This window comes from Siniperca chuatsi, linkage group LG16 (assembly GCF_020085105.1).
Source record: "Siniperca chuatsi isolate FFG_IHB_CAS linkage group LG16, ASM2008510v1, whole genome shotgun sequence".
Lineage (NCBI taxonomy): Eukaryota > Metazoa > Chordata > Actinopteri > Centrarchiformes > Sinipercidae > Siniperca > Siniperca chuatsi.
The window spans coordinates 25,404,377-25,425,319 of NC_058057.1; the positions used below are offsets into that span (position 1 = coordinate 25,404,377).

Sequence of the window (20,943 nt, forward strand, 5' to 3'; positions counted from 1 at the left end):
ATCCACTGTTTACTCACAGAAAACATACAACCTAGAGCTGTGCAGAGCAGCACTGCTCTCCCAGCTAAGCCTCACTGTTGATTTTGGGGACAGAGACGGCGAATGAGAGCAGAGAAAATGAAAAGGGAGGCGTGTGAGGTGCTCCGATTCGGGAGCCATAAATATTCTCAGGAGGAGAAGCCGAGGCAGAGCATGTGACGCGTCCGCCGAGACGAGGAGGCAAACGGGGAGGGGAGGGTGGGATGTTAATAACTCAGCAGAGCTCTTCTCCCGATTATTCGTGAAGCGCTGTCAGAAGCGATTGAGGACACAGGGGTGTTGGGGGGGTCGAGGGAAACGTGGCGGGCAGGCGGGCGCAGAGCATCTGGTCTACCAGAGATTCGGCTCAGCCGCTCTCATTACTTTCTTCTCTCCCACTGCAGACCCGAAATGCAATGCAAACCAAGACAGGATACCAGTTTGACCCGGAACAGGATCTGAACATGAGCCCCTTTCAGAGATGGAATCTGTAACATTGCTGGGTTCATCTATCTGTTAAAGTAATAGCTTTTTGGCTTCCATACATATGTCTACCTAATGGAAAAGTTCTGTTGTTGACTGTTCAGACATCGTGGGACCCTTGCAGATCGAGCGGCACACAAGACTCAGAGACAAATCAACATCATCAGGCGTTTGCTAAAACTTGACCTATGACCTACCTTAACGTTTTCCTGAGTGACCTCCTGAATAATGATGTCACTATTCACGTGGTCAGATGAGGTCACTTTTAGCCCTTTTCAATGTAAATCCCTTAAATGATCAATCATTTTGGCGTGTCATTTTTTTCCTTTATAATGACATGGCATGGAGCTGATTTGGAACAAGCCTGATTTGTTTAACTGTGTCAATAATGTATTACAGACAACTGACCATGGATCTGTCATAAATGATGCAATCACGTCTCTGCTGATATCTCGTGAGACAGCCAGTGTTACCATTCAAAGCCTATTGAATACTCTTCGTGACTGTATTTCACAACTTTCATTTGGTGTGGTTTTAGTGTCAAACCGTTTCATTTGATATGGTTATCCTCAAGTTTGTTGTTGGAGCCTATTATATAACCTCAGCTGAATGCCTTTGAATTGTGAGAGGAAACTGCAGCACCCGGAGGAAACCTATGCAGGCACAGGGAGAACATGCAAACTCCCAGCCGGCCGGCATGTTCAAACCCAGAACCTTCTTTCTGTGATGCAAACCACTGCGCCAACGTGCCCACCGCGGCAAAGACCTTTGGCACAAATTCATATACTTTGCAAACTTAGTTCTGGGTGTGCTGTAGTCTGGATCTAATTGTACGATAGTTTGCCCTGAAATACAATAATTCTGGAGTCTTTATTTGAGTAATTTTTTTGGCACCTGGCAACGCTGTCCCTCAGAAGCAAAGGAGGAAGTTTTGACATTGTAGCACATCAAAACCTCTAGGGGAAGAAAAGTGTCTGACGCTGACACTGGAGACAGCGGAAACATCCCTTCTCCTACCAACAGTCAGCTTTGGTGTCACAATATTTCCTTAACCAAGTAGTTTTTGTTGTCTAAATCAGTGGTTCCCAAAGTGGGTGCCGCGGGACCCTTGGCCTGTCCACAAGACACTCCAGGGTGATTTATTTCCATTTTAATGTACATTTTTAATAACGTTGCATCACATCAACAGATAAGGCAACATTTACATTAAAAAGAGTTTCCCCTCTGGGATCAATAGAGTATTTCTGATTCTGACATTAACTACATTTTTATGTATTTTTATGTAAAAATGGAAGAAATAACTAATAAATATCAAAATCACCATATTAAAGTTATAATCCTTTTCAAAAAATCAAACCTCATTTTTGATTTATGGTCTTCACTTTTTCAGCAAAAGCTATTAAATGTATTTACATTCTGTAATTACCTCTTTATATATTACTTTTTATTGTTAGTGGCAGAGTCTGCCATTGCCCATGCTAAATTGAAATTGCCTACCTACAAACAAGGAATTCACAGGAAACAAGGCCTGCATGTAATCCAGCGTTACTGTTTTTAATTTTATATCAGCATTTAACATTTAAGTGAAACAAGGGTGGGCTTTTATTGTGAAGCAGTCACGGGAAACGCAATTTATTTGTCACAGAGGTTAGCGCTGACCGCGGTTGTTCATCAAAAATGTGTCTACAAAACAAGACAACGGTCACTTTTGCACATGTAGGGCTCCGTGGTTTAAAAGACTTTGGGAACCACTGGTTTAAATGCAACCAAGCCTTCACCATAGAGGGGGCAGATCAGAAAATGCTTACATGAATTTTATCATACGGGTCATTTTGGAAGGCACTTGACAAACAACCATATGGAAAACACTAAGAAAATGCAGGAAATAAGCAGGAACAGCCAAATGGACAATCAGCAAACTCACCCTGCTGACGATTCTGCTCCTCCTCTTCCTCCTCCTCCTCTTGCTCGTCTTCCTCTCCCTCATCCTCCTGCTCCTCCTCATCATCACCATCCTCCACTTCTTCCTCGTCCTCGTACATCCCCTCCTCCTCCTCCGCCCGCTCTCCTCCCATTGCCATATCCGCTCTCTCCACCTCTACCTCCTCCTCTTCTTCCTCCTCCTCTTCCTCCTCCTCCTCTCCCTGGTCCTCGTTGTCCTCTGAGAACTCGTCCTCCACATCACCGTCTTCATCTCCTTCTCTCTCCCCCTCCTCTTCCTCCTCGTCCTCCTCCACTACCTCCCCCTGCTCTTTCCCCTCCTCCACCACCTCGATGGCTTCATTCTCGTAGCTGGTGTAGGCGCTGGCGTCCTCCTCCTCCTCCACCGGGCAGGAGGTGAGGAAGGGCCTCCTCTTGGCAGCTGGCTCCAGTGGCTGTTTTTCCAGAGCCTTCCTCTTCTTGGCCAGCGGGCAGCCGTAGACACTAAGGCGAGACAGAGGGCACATACATGATCAGTAGCCATCTTTGTTCTCTTATTTACTATTTGATCTTTTGAGCAATTTTATCTTCAACTTCACTGGCCCAAAGCTTCCCCTTCTGCTGCTAACTGGAGCTGATTCTCAGGTCAAATAAGTCTGAAAACCGCGCCAAATCTGGCAGAGACATGTGGGCCAGAGCCGGCTCACATTTGATCCTACAGAGAACACAGCCGAGTGTGCCGGAAACATCCCAGCTTGGTTGACTAGCTTGGTCATACATTATTTTTTGCCCTTCAGAGCGTTTAAGTAGTTAATATACAATAACAATAGACAAAAGATCACAACTGCTTGATGGAGCTCAACGCATGTAGCTACAGGAGGCAATCGCAACAATTTAATGTTAATTATTTAATAGTAAATGTTAGTTGGGATCGCCTGAAGTCTAATGGTCCTTTTATCTAGTGTGCATCACAAATAAATGGCTTTAATGAGAAAGATTTGCTGCCAAAATTGTTACATTAAAAGTATTTCTTTTGCACAGCCTGTCCTCACCAGAAACACGGCCGTATAGGTCGATTGTGAAAGCAACTTATTACGACCCGTATTTACATTTATTGTTAGGCCGCTATCTCTAGTGGCCATGGTAATTATGACGGGAGCAAAGGACAAAGTCAGGTGATGTAGTGTAAAAAGTAAAGAGAGTGTAAAGTCCGCATTGGGAGGTGATTGGCTCAAACAAACACAGGATCGACCTATTCTGTCGTGAGGATGTGTTACTTTTGCACCATAACCACGACGGCGTCACACTTTGAATATGTCTTGAGATGCAAGCCCGCATTTGAGAAAAGCCACTCTGATTTTAGACTTCTGATTTCCGTTTGCCAGTGGACAGTGGATAGACCCGCCCAGATCCATTGTCAAAAGGTTATTTAGAATCATCAGCTTTTCAAGTTTTTTAATCATGTTGTAATCATCGCTTGTTGTGATTGGCTGAAACAGTTCACCTGTTTCGCAAATGAAATACATACCGCTTTTGAGCAAAGCAAAATTTCACCTTGTATGCATATTGTTGCAGTCAGTGAATTTAAAAAAAATTACATTATATGTGGAAGGAAATGCATGATTTATGAAATGACAGAAATAAACAACACAGTTTACAAAACACTTGAATTGTTTGTGATTCCAACATTTAAGAAACATTTTGTGATCTCTAAATACTTATTTAATGAGAACATAAAGCTTGTTCTGTCGCAACTGCACCATAATTCCAATGTTCACAAGTAAAAAACAAAGCTGATTTAATGATCTAAAAAAATATATATTTATATAAAAAACAGAAAAATAAGTACCAACGGCCTCTACAGCTTTCCATAGATTTTACTCAGATCTGATGTTTTGCTACATATGCATTCTGTAGTGTTGAGAGATGTCTTTCTGCAGAGAACTGTCAAAAAAGGCAAACAGGAGGGTCATCAGAAAGAATGGCTTTATATGGAAAGGTGACAGTGCTGTTACTCCCTCTGCTGTGGTCCATGTGTTAAGACACTGCAGTGGATTTCCACTCGCCCTCGCGGAGGAGGAGAACCACCCTCTAAAAAAACCAAAGCTTATTCAACCGGGGCCTCAATTACGCAAATCCCATTATAGTCATTAACTGTTGGGAAAATTCTGCTTTAATTGCTCCAAAACAGCAAGCACAATTATACATGGCTTTAATGTGGATTTTAGGAAATCAATTAGTGCATTTCCATATGAAAGAGCTTATTTTGTGTTTGGAGGGCGAGTTGGAGGAGGTGACGCTGCTTTTCTCACTGAAACCGCTGTGTTTGTCTGACAAACCTGCAAAACAAGAACCATTTTAACCACTTAACAATGACTTTCTTCTTCTAGAGAATTTCAGAGATAAACTGAACCATACTGAAGGCAGTGAAGTGCCACTAGCTCTTTTTATATTTTCACATTTACTGGAGCCAGAAAGTTCCAGTTTGGTGAAAGTGGGGTAGAGCTCGGGTGAGACGTACAAGCAGCAACCACCACAACAAGCAAATACCACAAAATATATTCAAGCATTGTTATCTCTTTCATAACATTAATAAACTTAGCATTTTCAACAGGCAGCAAAACAAAACAATTACAGGAAAGGTCAATAACTAAACAGGCTATGCAGTAATCACTGGTGCTAACATCAGCATGCTAATCTGTTCACAGTGACAGCTAACATGCTGATGTTTAGCAGGTATAATGTTTACCATATTCACCTTACTTTAGCGTGTTACCGTGCTAATATAGATACAGTCGCTATTTATGGGAACACCCACAAAACATCACATCCGTTTATGCCGAGGGGGAAAACAAAGCATTTGCTACCATGCCGAAGAGTTGCTGTGTGGCTTTCTGCACACCAAATAAACTTTAAAATAAAAATCCAGAGTTGAAGTTTTATATTTTATCGAATCAAGACACAGAGGAGAACACTGTGTCTCCATTCGGCTGCAGGATGAGTTCGGTCACTTATGGAATCTGACATCAAAACATGTTAATGTGTGTAGTCGGCACCTCATTACAGGTAACGTTAACGTTAAGTTTGCTTCACCCAAACAGTGGTAGATTGTTTCAGCAGTGAGTGCCATGAATGTTGGATTAATCTTTCTAAGTTAAGTTAACTACATACCATGTTTAGCCTAAACTTTGCAAACTGAGTTGCTTTCCTCACAACACGTTTTACGACAGCCAACGTTAGCGCTGCTACTGCCTCGAAACTGTGCATGGAATTCACTAAAATGTGCTAGTAATGATACTGATATTATGGTAAATTTAATTAATCATATCTATAGTAAATGTAATAGTGTCACTTGCCAGGAGATTCAACCAGATAACCGAAGATATCTGGTTGAATCCGAAGGGAATGACACTTCGGGCCATTTAGTTGGATCATTCGTCCAGTCTTTTATGAGATATGGACAAAAATCTGATGCGATTCTGTTTAATTTTTTATTGTAGTGACAGCAAGGACTCTATATAAGACATGACACCTTGTTGACATTAGCACGTGAGTTTAAAAACCGCACTTTCCCAGCATTTCCAGGTTGGGGTAACGGACTGTTTTCATCCTCGCCAACTCCGCGCTGACCACACCCCAACTATGACGAGACACCGGCTGTATGTACGGGCTAATTAGCATTTGAAATAGATTAGAGACAGAGAGAAGAGAAGCTCTCCATTTTATTCATCATATAACACTGCAGAATATATTCCTACCAGATAACACACACATACACACACACACACACCTCTGCTCAAATGATCTCTCCATCTTTTACCTTGCTGTCAGGCTGCCAGCTTGTGTGTGTGTGTGTGTGTGTGTGTGTGTGGGTGGGTGTGTGTGTGCGTGTGTGTGTGTGCGTGTGTGTGTGTGTGTGTGACCTCAGCCACCTTGCTGTCTCCCGCCAATTAAAATTCCGGTGGTAATTAAAGCAGATCAGAAACGAGGGAATGCTGCAGACAAGGGCGAGAGACTACGCATGGTAATTATGTGGAGGGAGAGAGAGAGGGGGGGGGGTTCACACATCATATTTTTCTCTTCTTGCTAAACTGATCTGCTGCAGTCTGATATGATGCACTGAGATGATGATTACATACTGTGTGTTGAATTGATCGATAACTTATTGGTTGTCTATAATGAAGACCTTGACCTTAACTGATTCTAATGAGGATCAGATTAAACACAAGCAGGATATTGGCCCAAATATATAAATATTTTTCTGAAACTTACGTTTGCGAAAGTGTATTATATTTGAGGACTACACATTTATGCACTCCCAACATCAGATATTTTTTTTGAATGACAGTTACCAGAACACCAGCTTCTGCAGAGAATGGTGCATTATGGGTTGTTTGCAGCCTTAATGTTGCTAGGCTAGTGAATTACTTCAAGCCTCTTTATAGTGTGTATTTTAGAGTTAGCCAGCTCTAAAAGTGAGGAGCTCAAAAAACTGTCTGAAACAGCCAAAGAAAATAACCGCTTCCGAGAGCCTGACAAGAGAGTGTGAGAGTGTGGACACCTCAAAAGTCCACTATTGTCAATTTGAGGACACCTGAGTGCAGTATTGTCTCTACAAGGACACCTGTAGTACATTTCTGTCTCTATGAGGACATCCAGAGTCTATTAGTGTCCCTACCTGAACATCTGGAGTCCATTACTGTCTCTAAAAAGGACACATGGAGTCCAATATTGCCTCTATGTGGACACCTGGAGTCCCTTATTGTCTCTTTGGGGACACCTGGGATGCACTAGTGTTTCTACCTGGCCACCTGAGAGTGCATTATTGTCTCTATGAGGACACCTAGAGTCCATTATTGTCTCCTATACCATGTCAACCTACCAAAGCAACAGAGAGAAGCTGTGTTTAAATCCACAGTTTCACCAGTCACTTGAGCCTGAAGCATCAGAACTGTTGCTGCGATTACCTGCAGTTCAACATACCTTGAGCACTTATTTAGACCAGAACTGTGCTTGAGGCCACCCCCTGTCAGCCAATCAGAAACAAGTATTTTCTGCGACTGTGGTATAATCTTAAGACGTAAATTAAAATTGTGTTTACTGATATCTAATAAACTATCCAGTTCTTCATTAATGAATATAGGCTGAATCACTGCTGGGTTTGATCTGTCATTTTTTTATTTAGATGGTTAAAGTTGCTTAAAGAGTTGGTGGAGGAAGTATTCAGATCCTTTACTTTAGTAAAAGCACAAATAAAACACAGAAGTCCTGCATTAAAAATGTTACTTGACCAACAGTATGTAAGTATAATCAGTAAAATGTACTTATTGTACAATGTACGTATTAAAAGTAAAAGTATTCAAAGCAGTAAATGTCCTCTGTTATACTGTTATATATTATATCATCAGATTATTATTCCTCATGCATTAATGTAAAAGCAGGATGTTGCTGCTGCAGCTGGTTGAGGTGGAGCTCATTTTGAAGTGTTTTGTATCGGACTGCAACTAATGATTCTTTTCATTCTGGACTGATCTGCTGATTATTTTCCCCAGTAATTGATTGATTGCTTGGTTTGTAAAACGTCTGAAAATAATGAGAAATGGCATCACAATGACCCAGAGCCCAAAGCTTTACATGAAAAATGACTTCAAAGATTATCAGTTAATTTTCTGTCAATCGACTAATCGCTTCAGCTGTACTGATATAAACTCTTCATATGTTTTGTGTGTAGCAATCTTAATTTGTAAAGTAACTAAAGCTGTCAGATAAATGTAGTGAAGTAAAAAGTACAATATTTGTAGTGAAGTAGAAATAGAAAGTGGCATGAAAAGAAAAGAAAGAAGTAAAGTACCTCATATTTCTACTTGTGTAAATGTACTTAGTTACATTCCACCACTGGTGATTTTAATATTATCACATTTTTTTTTAAATGTTAGTACTTGGTGTCAATGAAGAGAGTGATACAGGCGACAGAAATATCAGCTGCAATGTGATAATTAAGTCTAGGTATGTGTGGTTAGGTGGGATCATTGCCACTGGCAACGCCACATGCCAGCACTCATCGCCGTGGCAACGCTTTGGCACCAGCAGAGGGGGGGAGTTGGCGGGGAATATATAAGAGATTGGGTGGTGGCAGTGAGACGAGGGGGGAGGGGGAAATGTGGGCGACACAATGTTCACATCCTATACTAGCGGTTGCCATGAGAGACAGGCTGCATTCCTCCTGGTCCTCATACTGCAGCATCCGCACGGTGCTGTCGCCATGGTGACATCCTCCAGAGAGGGGGGGGGATAAAGTGAGAGAGAGAGAGAGAGACAAAGAAAGGCAGGGAAGGAAAGAAGAAATGGGGGGAGAGAGGGAGAGGCAGTGTCTTTGAACCTGACTACCCCCCCAAACTCATTCAATATAAACAGTGCTAACTGTGTCTCTGCTTCAAGAAGTTATAGATCTCGGCAGGGTGATGTGGAGAAATGTTGTGCCTGGCTCTCAGGGTTGGGTTGGGTATTAGGAATAAGATTAAGTTAAAGGATAATTTGTGATAAAGGCGATATTCTGTAATTTTCTTATTGTCAACAAATCCCATGAAAAGAACCGGCAGAGTACAAATTTCACGAATAGGATTCAAACTGCATGCTTATGCATTACGGCATAATATCACATGCTGTGTTCCAATGCTATACTACATACTAATTGTATAAATCAACCAGGAATGAAATCCTGCACTAATCAATATTTTTATATGAACAGTGGGTCAGATGATTACTGTATGTGTAATGGGAAAGGGGTCTCTTGTAGTGACAAATCCATCGAATTATCACTCAACTTCCGCTCAGCTCTACGGAGCATTTGAGCATCTTTCAGATCATTGTTTTGGTCTTACGGCTCACAACTGTACTGTTTTCGTTTAGTCTCACCACTCCCATATCCAGCAGCAGCAGGCAGCTGTTTTGTGTGAAAAACCTCTAATTAACCCACTGTACACTACCTGCCCAGCACCAAACTGCAGAAAGACAAACTTAGAGACTAGCTGGTGAAGAAAGTGGAGTATTTAGCAGCTAAAGGGCCGGATGTTTTTCTTAGGAGTTGGTGGAGATCAACACTTTGTAATAATTTACGTTATAAATAGGCTAAGTTTGAACTTACACACAGCTGGTGCAACAGGCTGCAGACCAGAGCTCAAAAGAGAGTGAATATTGGACTTATATTCGCGAGGTGGTCGGACACACAACTCCAAATGAATGCTAATATTATCCTGTTTCTGCTGGATGTGTAAAAAGAAAAATGTTTTCCACAACTTTATAAGATGTTAATATTTAATATTGTGTTTACAGCTTGTTGCAATACCCCCAAATGGCCCCCAAAAAAGGCCTGGTTTAACCTGGCTCAACATTCACGCAGTTCATTCCATTTGCCTAGACACAGGTGGTTACTTTTATTTTAATATTTCTTCATATTTGAGCTAGGCTAGCCATTCCCCACTACTTCCAGTCTGTGTGCTAAACTAGACTAAACACATCCTGGACCTATTTCTGTACTGCACACACTGAGATGAAACTGATATCCATCTTCTTATCTGACTCTGGGGAAGACGCTTATGTCAAATAAAGCAAGCTAGATATGGTTGATCAGTGTTTGGAGTCGGAGGAAACTTCCCAACCTGTATAGAAGGTATAAAAAGAAAACAGGCAGAAAACAAGGTACTGAATGATTTTGCAGACGCAGTATTCTCCCTCTCTGCTGTGTCTTTGTAAAATCAGACGTTTGTGTATACTGTACACTCCTGTGATCAGCTGATGATTAACTGATTAAGTGATTCAGCCGTCGTATCTCCAGAGAGGGAACCATCAGACGACCTACTTCTCTCTCTTTTTTCTCTGAGTCTCTGTCTGGCTCTACGTCTGTCTTTTCCTTCTCTGTCACTTTTCTCACTTTGTCACAATTTGTCAGCGTGACTATTTATCAGAGATGACAGAAGAAGTGAGATTGTTATGCTGTTTCCAATGTCAAGAAAGAACTTTGAGCCTCAGCTTCTTCAACATGGAGTCCTTAAAGTGCTCAGAAAGAAATTTGAACATCTGCAATTCTATGACAACTGGGCAACTCCATCTGCTAATGAAGATCATGTGATGTGATCGAGAGCTCCAGAATGGACCTTGCAGTCAGATTGTTTTCTCATAAGAAAGAACAGTTTGCACGTTGACATGACTGAGTCACTCTGTCACTCTGTAAAGCTTTACAATCGCCAGTTTCTGTACATTTGTTTTTGTTGTTTGTTGTGTTTTTAGGATTGTGAAAATGATCCATAACTATGAATAAGAATGAAAGGTATAACCCAACTCTCTAAGATAAGCTTTAGGTTTTGGATGGATTTGCAATCTGGATTTCTTTTGTGTTTTCGGGCATTGGGGATTTGGCTTTCCAGAACTTAGGTTCTGGGTTTTGGTTCCACCAAGCACACACACTGCTTTCACATTCATAAAACTGCATTCAGCAGACGCTGCCAGAAAGATTAAAGACCTGGTCACACCAGAAAGCAAAGCCAAAGTCATTCGCATGACCTTGTAAAGTATTTGGCTCTAGGAGCTTGGTGATATAGGGACTACTGACTAGTTGGTGAACTACTGTATCTGGCCAGCTAACTGCTAACACACTATTCTACTTTCTATTGTCTTTGTATTGTGCTGTTTACTCTGACTGGCAATTTTTTCTAAGGATTGTAGCCTACATAATTTCATTCAGTAAAGAAATATTAAAGAGGTAAAAAAGCTTTCTGATGCACGCTTGATTGTTAATGGGACAATAATAAATTCACACAGTTTATTTATGACTCCTGTCTCGCTGTAAACAAAAAACTGTTGTGAAGCAGTTTATGCTCCGACAGAGGAGATTAAATAAAACTGGACACTGTCACAAAGCTAATAAACTTCAGCTTCCTCTGTTTTGGACAAATGCAAAAATCCTTCAGAAACTGTCATCAGAGTATTTATAAAAAGGTATGTTTTTTATTAATATTAGTGCTCTTATTTTGGACACCTGACGCTGAGTTTTCCTAAGTGTCTCTGTGCCCTTCGCAGCACCATCAGTCTGCTCTGCCAGCGATTCGCCATCCTGCCCTTCTCATTATCTCTCTGTTACCTCAGGCAACAAACCACCGCTGTCCTGAGCCGTGAAAACTATATGCCAGCCTCCCACACACATAACAGCCGCTATACTGGATAACAATACCATAGAGATACTCCAAATAACCTCAAAACATCTCAGCAAGTGCTTTGAATTCATAATGGATGTTAGATCAGATTTTTTTTTTTTTAACTAAATATGCCTACCTAAATGAAAGATACTTCAATTTCTTCCTCCACAGCCTCGTATTCAGGCTTCAAATGATATTATCTTTGAGAGAAAACCTCTGTGGTCCACCTCTAACTCGATGCAGCTACAGTACACTGATATATATTTCACCTGTTTTATAAAATGTATGATTTTTCGACCTGGACTTGTGCTCTACACTGTTTCACAAAAAAAAAATGGAATCAACACATTTGCATTAGAAGGAAATGAAATCATCACATCCTATTGGCATGTTTTTTACTAATTGTGGTACTTGATGAATTCACTTGTTAAGATGATATTTTTGCAGCTTAAGTACAACGAGCTCACTCTGCCTGCAGAGTAAAACTAAGATTTCAACACTGGATCCAAGCTGAAATGACGTGTAGACAGCTGTGCATTTTGCAGCGGCCCCCTGCATTTGTTGGTAATTTACCATTTCCAAAGGCAACCGAGATCTGAGGTAGAAACTATCCAGCAGTCCAACCCCTCAAGCTGCAGGACGGACAGCCATCGGTCGGCGTGACCTGAAGACTTCACAGCTCCACACTCTGCCTGATTGGTTTTTCTATCTGTGACCCTGTGACAGAGCGGTGGATTTACTGTGCTAGAGGCTGCGACCTGCAAACGCTGCCAGTCCAAGAGGTTTCAAACCGTGACGTGAGCTCATTTATTGTTGGTACGAGTCGGTATCTGAGCTGCTGAGTGAGACGTTTGAAGCCTGCAGACAGGACCCTAGCCAACCTCACCCCCTTACTAATATTGTTACAATCCACCAAGAAAAGACTGTGTACAGTTTTCAGATTATTTTAAAATTTTTTCCACATTTTATTTATTTTGTTAATTTAAATGTTGAGTTATATTTTGTATAAGTTTTATCTCCCTATATTATTAGAATGTTGTTTTAGACCAAGAACTAATAAATCCCCTTCATTTTAAGTCATTCATTTACTTTTTTACATTTAAAAATGCATATATATTGAGTCAAAAAAATACTCAGAATCAGCCTTTAAATTATTCATGTAATTTGTGGGTTATTGTTGAATCGAAACTCCTTGTCAGGTTGTTAAAACACCTAACTTCCCAGAAAAAACACCACTGTGGTGTCCTCAACGGTAGCGACGGCGCTGCCTGCAGGATCAGCTGCCACTGAAAAACAACGGAAAAATCAAACCCCCTAATAAGAAAATTTAATCCAGGCTTATTTGTCGGTGGAACATTTTTAGATTTTTATCTCTATTAAATCTCACTGAATGAAGCATAAATATTTGAAATGCCAAAAGGGACTGCACCGGGAAATTCAACAAGTTGAGGAAATGCAGCAACATGCAATTCTCATATCTCAGAATTTCTTTCTGTGAGAAATAACTCCTGATGCTAGTTTCTTCGCTCCACATGCCTCCATTTTGGTTCAACAATATGAGTGACCTACAGTACAGTAGAGAATCTGACCAGCCCCTAAATGCCACAGAAAGTGTCGGCAGGGCTGAGTGGGTAATGCATCATTTTTAACCCGATCTAATTTTACAGCATAAAGTTTGACCTTAGCCACGCTTCTCACACTTCAAACAAAAAGCAAAAACCAGAAACAGAGCAGTATTAATAGAAAATTGACCAAACAGCACCAGAGCAAAAGTCCTTAATATCAGGTGACACAATTATGTCTCCCCTTCCATCCAAAGTTACAGAGTTCCTTCGACACCTAAACATCACTGACTCGAACTGTCTAACTGAGACACTGGCCATATTTCATTATTAATGTACAAAATATGTCGAGCGGTCCGTACCTGCGGTGTCTGGCGTACTTCCCGCTGACGTGACCGCTGCCATCACAGCCTGGGGTGGGACAGCTGAGGAGGAAACACACACACGGTCAGAACACAAACAGTACAGTAGTGTTGTGTGACTTGTATCCATCTGAACCCGTCATTATGTCTGGAGTTTGTTTTTCGTTTCTCCAGAAGTAGCATAGTTAGCGGTTTCTTGGTAAGGTCACGATTGTTTGGAACATACTGAACATACAGATCAATGATGGAGAATTGGATTGTATGGCAGGAGTGGTTTTTCACTGTGATTCTGGGTCTCCATTGGAATCCATTGTAACTGCTATGAATCCAAGTTGACTTCAGCTACTGTCCTCCACAAACAAGCAAGATACAAACTTGCTTGCTAGATTTTCTGTGGACTATTCCTATAGGCTGTGTTTAGTCAGACAACAGCGCTGCATGAAACAACTCAGCCCCAACACAGAGGGTTTCGGCAAAAAAAAAAAAAAAAGCAGGGCCATCTGCTAAAAAAGTTTAACCTGGCTCAACAACGCAATACAACCTCATCCGTTAACACACAGCGTTGGCCAGTCACATACATGCAAGCGTACATTCTCTGTCGATTACTTTGTAACATGAATGCTGTATTTCGTCAATACAGAGGATAAAACATTGCAGCCTTGATAACTTTCCAGAGGTGTAAAATCCTGTCTCATAAGTTTATAAACCGTTGTGCAGTGTTTAGGGTTTGTGATAATCCTTCAAAATCATGGATCTATGACTCAAACTGGCCTTCCTGGATTGTATGTCATCATCTCATCGGTACCTGAATCAACACCACCACCTGCGCAGCCCCTTGCACTGTGGTTTTCAGTCTGAATGTCGGGTAACCCCAGGCTAACTGTTAGCCTTGGGTTAGTAAATATAAGTATGAAACAAGGTTAAACTAGCCTGGGCTTTCTGTAGTCTAAGGTTTAGATTAGCACAGGGCTAAGAAATGTGAGAGAAGTAGATGACGTTAACAACAATTTGAAAATGCTAGTGAAGGTTAAGGATGAATTTTCAACATTATTTTCATCTGGCCTTAATTTGGAGAGCACCAGCACATTTCATTCAGCTGGTGTCACCTTCAGCAGCAGGTTGAAGTGTTTCTGTCTGGATGTTTTTTGTTTGTTTTGTATCGTGGCTGCTGTCTGCAGCAGATTTCTCCAGAGCTCTGAGTCACTCTGCTGCTCTGAAGACACGCAGACCGCCAGCCAACGCACGCCGCTTGGCTTCAGGGGCTCCACACCCGCGACCTCTGAACCCACACTGCTGAGCTCCACCCACCCTCCACCCAATATCACCTGATCTATACACCCTGTAACTGCAGGCTAAAATGAGAGCTGCACGAAGATAAAGGTGAAGATTTGACATCACGAGTACAGAGAGGCAGAGGAGGAGGAGAATGAAGGGGAGGACACGGAGGGAATTGAAAAAGAAGAAAAACAGGAGGAAGAGGAAGAAGGTGAGGAAGAGGGTGAGGAAAAAGAGGGAATATAGGAGGAGGTTTAGGAAGAGGAAGACAAGGAGGAGGAAGAAGAGGAGGAGATAGGTAGCAGGGGGCAAAGAGGAAGAGAAGGAGGAGAAGAAGAAATAGGGTGAGGAAATTAGGTGGAAGAGGACCAAAATATAGTAGAAAGAGGGGCAAGAACAGGAGGAAGAGGAGAGGGAGAAAAAACATGATGAGAAGTAGAACGCGTGGAGGAACAGAGGAGGCGGTTTGTTCAAGGTGACGCAGCTCATCAATCTGTGTGGGAGCAGAGACTGATGGTGTTGACTTATTGATCCCAGCACAGCTCTGTGTGTGTGTGTGTGTGTGTGTGTATACAGTCTTCACAATGTCAGACAATCAAAATATAGTTCCCACAATGCATCAGTGCAACCTTAACCTTCACAAGCTGTTGCGTTGAGTCTTAAAATCCTTTTCTTACTTACTACAAAATATTTTTCCTCTGTGGTGAGAAACTGCCACTTGTTTCCAAAGCAACTGAGTTTTTCTTTCAGGAAGTTTCATGAATGCGTTTTTTTTGTTTGTTTTTTTTGTCTCAGTGCAGAGATCTGTATTACTGCTGTTAACATCTTGACTCAACGCAGACAAGAGACTATAGAAACAGTTTCGATTGTCTCACCTCATATTTGCAGAACATTTTATTTGTTTAAGTGAAGAAGAGGATTTTTCAGATCGATTATGAAACTAACTTGTTTAGGCAAACATGCTTGCAGCGTACTAAACTTAATGATAATATAGTAGCTTCGTCTGGTCCTCAGTTCCCTCAAAGTATTATACAGAGAGGTGTTTCTGTTATTTAACCTCCCCTCACTGATATAAATGGGGTGGACCAAATGCTAGAGACACCTGTCAGTATAAGTTCAACAGCACCTCGAACTGCAGCCTCCATACAGTAATGATCATAAAGTTGAATCAACACCTCTCTAAAACTGTTTCAACAATAACTGAACATTATACCCGTCACCAAGGTTGCAGGACTGTTGGATTAGACTGCATTAGTTCTGGCAACAGAGCACTTGGCTGCATCCTGCTTTGGTGTTGTTTTTTCTTTTTAATCAGTATCTTCTTGGCACCACCTTTTTTTCTCTCATCTTCAACACAATGTGTAGAATACTGTCGATCTCAATCACCCACTCCTGAGACATCAGGCTAAGGTGGGCCTGTACCACTTTGGGAAGGGGCCACTCATTTAATCCCCTACTGCTGACTTGGTTGCGATGTTATCAGGGTGCTGCAGCCAGAAATATATCCAGCACTCTGGGATTTGGATCAAGATTTGTCCCGATCCCTCCTCAGAGGAACATGAATGGGCTCTCAAAGTTTATGACAGTATATCCATTGAATTTTGCTATTTCTTGTGTACAAGTGGGAATGTTGGCCAAATGTTGGCGCTAGAGGAAAGGTCAGTGGGTCACCAAAAATATTACGATTCATCCTCAGGGAACCATAAATATCAACAACATATGTCATGAAGATCTGACCTGTCGTTGTGCTCTGGTGTTGCAACATCAGCGTTTCCAGTCCCCTCAGCTAGCAGGACAAAAATCACTTATAGGCAAACTGGAGTTACAGTTAAAATTCAGAGCAGTGTTGCAGCAGAAACTGAAGCTCGGATTCCCACTGAGCTGACAGATGTGATGCGTTTATTTAGCAATTAACATTAAGTCATAAAAGACTTTTAATATCATGGCCACATGTCTCTTTTCCCCAAATCTGCCACACCACAATGATGAATTAATTTATATATGTTTATCCCTGCAGATTAGTCAGATTAGTCAGTGACTGTGATGGAGAAAATAAAATTTATGAAAAATATTCAATGATTGCTCACGACATGCTTATGGCATTTCACAGTATTTACTGTATAAGTCATTTCTACTATTACTGCTAACTTCAAAGCTTCTCTGTCCATGTCTGGCCCTGGGTGCAGAGCACAGCCCTCACCAGCACCCATCAGATTAAAATTCGGGGTGAATCATGCTGAGTTTTCTGCTCCTCTACTCAGGGCTCACACAGCGCACACAGGACATGTTGTTTACAGTAAAGCTTTGACCTGGATCAAACAGGGTTCAACTATAATCTGCTGCACACACCAATATTTGTCAGTTTTACTAAATGAGATTAAGTGAAGCAGAAACTACCCCCTCACACACACACACACACACACACACACACAGGTAGCAGTGATATTTAGCATTTACTGTCAGCAGCGGCTGGTGTGTTTCTCCAGTCATGACGCAAAATGTAATGAATTATTGGTCGAATTAGATTGAAAATATTAATTGTTCATGTAATGAACAGCTTTATAGAATTATAACATTCAGCTAATGGCTTTGCCTCCAAAATCAGTTCCCTCTTCGGCTCAAAAACCTGGTATAGCTTCTGCATCGCTGCCAATGTACCACGTCAATCCACCTACTAATCTCACTATCCATTTTATGCAGTGTACTCTGCAAGATGCACACTGTTACATATTTGTGGATATTTTTAAGTAGGTATACGATAAATCCCCATGCCCAGAGGTGGGTATACACCACTACAACCCTGTTCCGGGCTCCCCAAACTGGACACTCCTCTGCCGTCCTGTTCATAAAAATCACAAAAATAATCTGTAACAGGGCTAAACCTTGCCGAAGCTTGACTTAAGCTCGCTCTCACTGGCTTCCGTGTTCTTGACAAGTTCTTACACTCATTCCTGGGTGACTCGATCAAAAAGCATGCGTATACTGGATAGTTAAACTCCCATAACTCCCTTAGCAAGAGTGAAGAGCTGGACCACAACCAAGGCAGAATCCACAGTCCTTCGTCTGAATCTGAGGTTTGACAATCAGCTGACAAGAACAAACCTCATTAACAAAACACTACGCAGGTTCAGATCAGGCGAGTCACCTCCCTCAAGGTTTCTCCATCATTGCCCACCTGAGCATTGGAGTCTACCGTCACCTGACGCATGACTGGGAACACATTGAACCTCTACACCCAACTGTGGTGGGCCCACATATCAATTACGAGATGATGAGTCAAAATTATGAAACATGTAACTCATAATTACGGGAAAATGTCTCTCAATATTATTTTCTGTTAATGAATGCAAGGTGCTGCCATAATGCAATACCAAAATGCAGTAATAATAGTGCAATACTATGGTGAATGTATTTTGGAGTGTGGATCAGCAGAGGTTTACCTACCTGAATAACTCCTGTGTTACTGCTTCCACGGCGGCTTCAGACAGAGACAGAACAAAAACATTAATGTTATAACTGCAACAATCTGGGGACTGTAGACAAAAGGACAAACCTACTGAATGTCCATTTTGTTATCACTCTAATTTTGCACAAATCAATAATGATGTTGTAATAAAAACTAAAATTATTTACTGAAGTATTTGTTTTACAAAGCATTTTACACTGTGTACATCATTTTAAATACTTCATGTGTGATTTGTGTTACAGGTCCTATACCGTGATATATCAAATATATATCAGAAATATCCTTATTAATATGCGATGACTGATCATTAGTATCCATTTGCTGATTTTATTGTCAACACAGTCAACACAGCACTGCATTAAAAAAGTGTATGGTTAGCACTAGTTAAGCAAGTTTACAGAGAACAGGAATCAGCATTAATAATATACATAGGCTACAGTAAGTTATTCATCCAAAGACAATTTGCTGGTGAAGAAAATAATAATAATGTTAGTTGAAGTTGAAGAGTGCATTATTATTATTATTATTACTGTTAAAGCATGGACACTTTTCAAATTAAAAAAGAAGCTGCAGACCCAGCAGGTTAAAGGGCTGCATAGGCTTTGAAAGCTAGTAAGCTACATTAGCTAATGTTAACGTACCAGGCTATGAAAAGACAGACAGAAAGCAGACAGACAGGCTCGTACCTCTGACTCCTTTGGATCGTGTGCGATGGCGTTTTTTGACCGCATTCACCTCCATCTGAAGGAAAACACAAGTCAACACTCTGAAACTGTAAAGAGAACACGTGTGGTTTTAATTTCTCTTAAGCCGTAAAACACAACTGCCAAAAATAACTGGGGGCCAAGCAATATATTAATCTTAACTGCCTATCCTTAAGCCTTACTTTGTTTTATTTACTAAGAAATAAGTTTGTTTCAGAGTTAGCATGATTTCATGCAGTTTAGAATTTAGTGGGGAATATGATTACCCTAACCTAGCTAATATTATTTGGTCATGCTATTTTTGTGAAATATAATTTTAAATCTTCCCAGTTACCATCATTATTAAACAGCTTTTTATCACGTGTCAGGTCAAATGTATCAACCATATTCCATATTTCTTTTACTCTTCACTCTTCATATATATCAGCAAGCAAATGTCGGTTCAGTTTGCTACACAACAGTTACACCTGCACTTCCTGTGTGTAAATATTCAGTAACAACTAATCTGTCGTGCTGCTTTAGTTTGTGAGGTGAATGAAGAAGCTGCTGAAACCGGCCCCAGATTCCTGGGAATCGAGTTTTTTACTTGCCCCTCTGTTGTTGGTGTTGCTTTTGTCTTATTTCTCTGCTACTTTATTAAAGGTTATTTGTCTTAATGTTCTGATTTCACGACAAGTAATTGAATTTCTGCCAAACAAATAGTGTGATTTATTTATTCTGACAAAAACAGCAGCTGGTTGTGACAGTGTGCCTACCTGGTCAGAGCTCGGTGTAGCACTGGTCATGTAGCTGAGGAGTCTTTATATCAAACTGAATTTCAGAAGCCGTCTTCCAGAGTCATGATCTGCAATTAAAAAAAGCAACTTCTCAGTTCTGCTGGATGTCAGATTCCTGCAGCGGAAATCAAACCTGTCAGCAGCTGTTTGTTCTGCTTAAATTTCCTTGAGCAAGACACTGAACCCTAGCCTGATCACTTCCTGTGGACAGCTTCTGAACTTTACTGTCCCTGTGAAATGTATAATTATAATATTGTAATGACATTTCGACACTTGAGAGACTCGTGTCAAATACCATCAACACATATTTACTGATATTTTCAAATGTGACATTTAATTCATTCAGTCAGTTAGGTGTTTCTCTGGAGAGGTTTTACAGACTCACTATTAAAAACATTTCCGTAACCTACAGCATAACATTTCATTCTTTCAGTCAATTAGGCATTTCTCTGGAGAGGTTTTATAGATTCACTGCTGAAAAGATTCAGTAACCTACAGCATAGCCAGCAAATGACCCATAACAAGGCCAACAACATGGATAAAAGAAGTCTTTCATAGCATTTACCTTGTACCTGAAACCATGAGTTGCTTCAAAGACAAGAAATCTTCTTACTAAACCAGACGTGAACTCAAGATTTGAAACTTACGATGGTAGAACAGCAGTGTTTTCATTTTGAGAGGAGCAGAGGGTAACAGCGAATCACAATCATCAGTAACTTCATTGTTAATATTGTCTCACAAGGCAGGAAACCAGCTACAGTCAGACATTAGGAGAATAATTCATCTGAACATCTCGGCCTGTGGACTGAATTTCATTTCAGGAATTTGTAATGCTGCAAACACTCCAACAAAAAATGTAAGTTTCTATATGAACAACAATATTAACAGAGTGGCGAAGTGGAGAGGGTTGACTTTGGACATCCAGCTTTCTGGAAATAAAATAATTTTCTCATAGACGATCTGCTGCAGAGACTAGTCCCATGCCTCTTGCTGAAGCACACAAACGCTGTATTTTGCACATTTATAGTTCTGCAGATAAATTAATAGTTGTGGAACTAAATGCGTGTATAGTGACTGTTCTTGTATCTGAAAACAAGTATATACTGTGATATATGTAAAAAGACACGTAATGTCTATGCTTGCGTTACCATATTCTAATATTTACAACGCTCTGAGGAAGTAGTGG

The 20,943-nt window shown here is 40.9% G+C and overlaps 1 protein-coding gene across 7 annotated transcripts in view; it reads right to left on the reverse strand.

Annotated features, from left to right (window-relative positions):
• The window catches only part of myt1la (myelin transcription factor 1-like, a), a 73,153-nt gene that overhangs the window by 37,590 nt on the left and 14,620 nt on the right, over positions 1-20,943 (reverse strand). For all 7 annotated transcript variants that reach the window (XM_044169047.1, XM_044169051.1, XM_044169049.1 and 4 more), the window contains exons 2-6: positions 19,737-19,825; positions 18,964-19,018; positions 18,256-18,289; positions 13,537-13,599; positions 2,426-2,925 (exon numbers count right to left, since the gene is read on the reverse strand). In XM_044169047.1, the coding sequence (XP_044024982.1) occupies positions 2,426-2,925; positions 13,537-13,599; positions 18,256-18,289; positions 18,964-19,018; positions 19,737-19,766 (682 nt within the window). In that variant the 5' untranslated portion in view covers positions 19,767-19,825. The remainder of the gene's footprint in view (positions 1-2,425; positions 2,926-13,536; positions 13,600-18,255; positions 18,290-18,963; positions 19,019-19,736; positions 19,826-20,943) is intronic.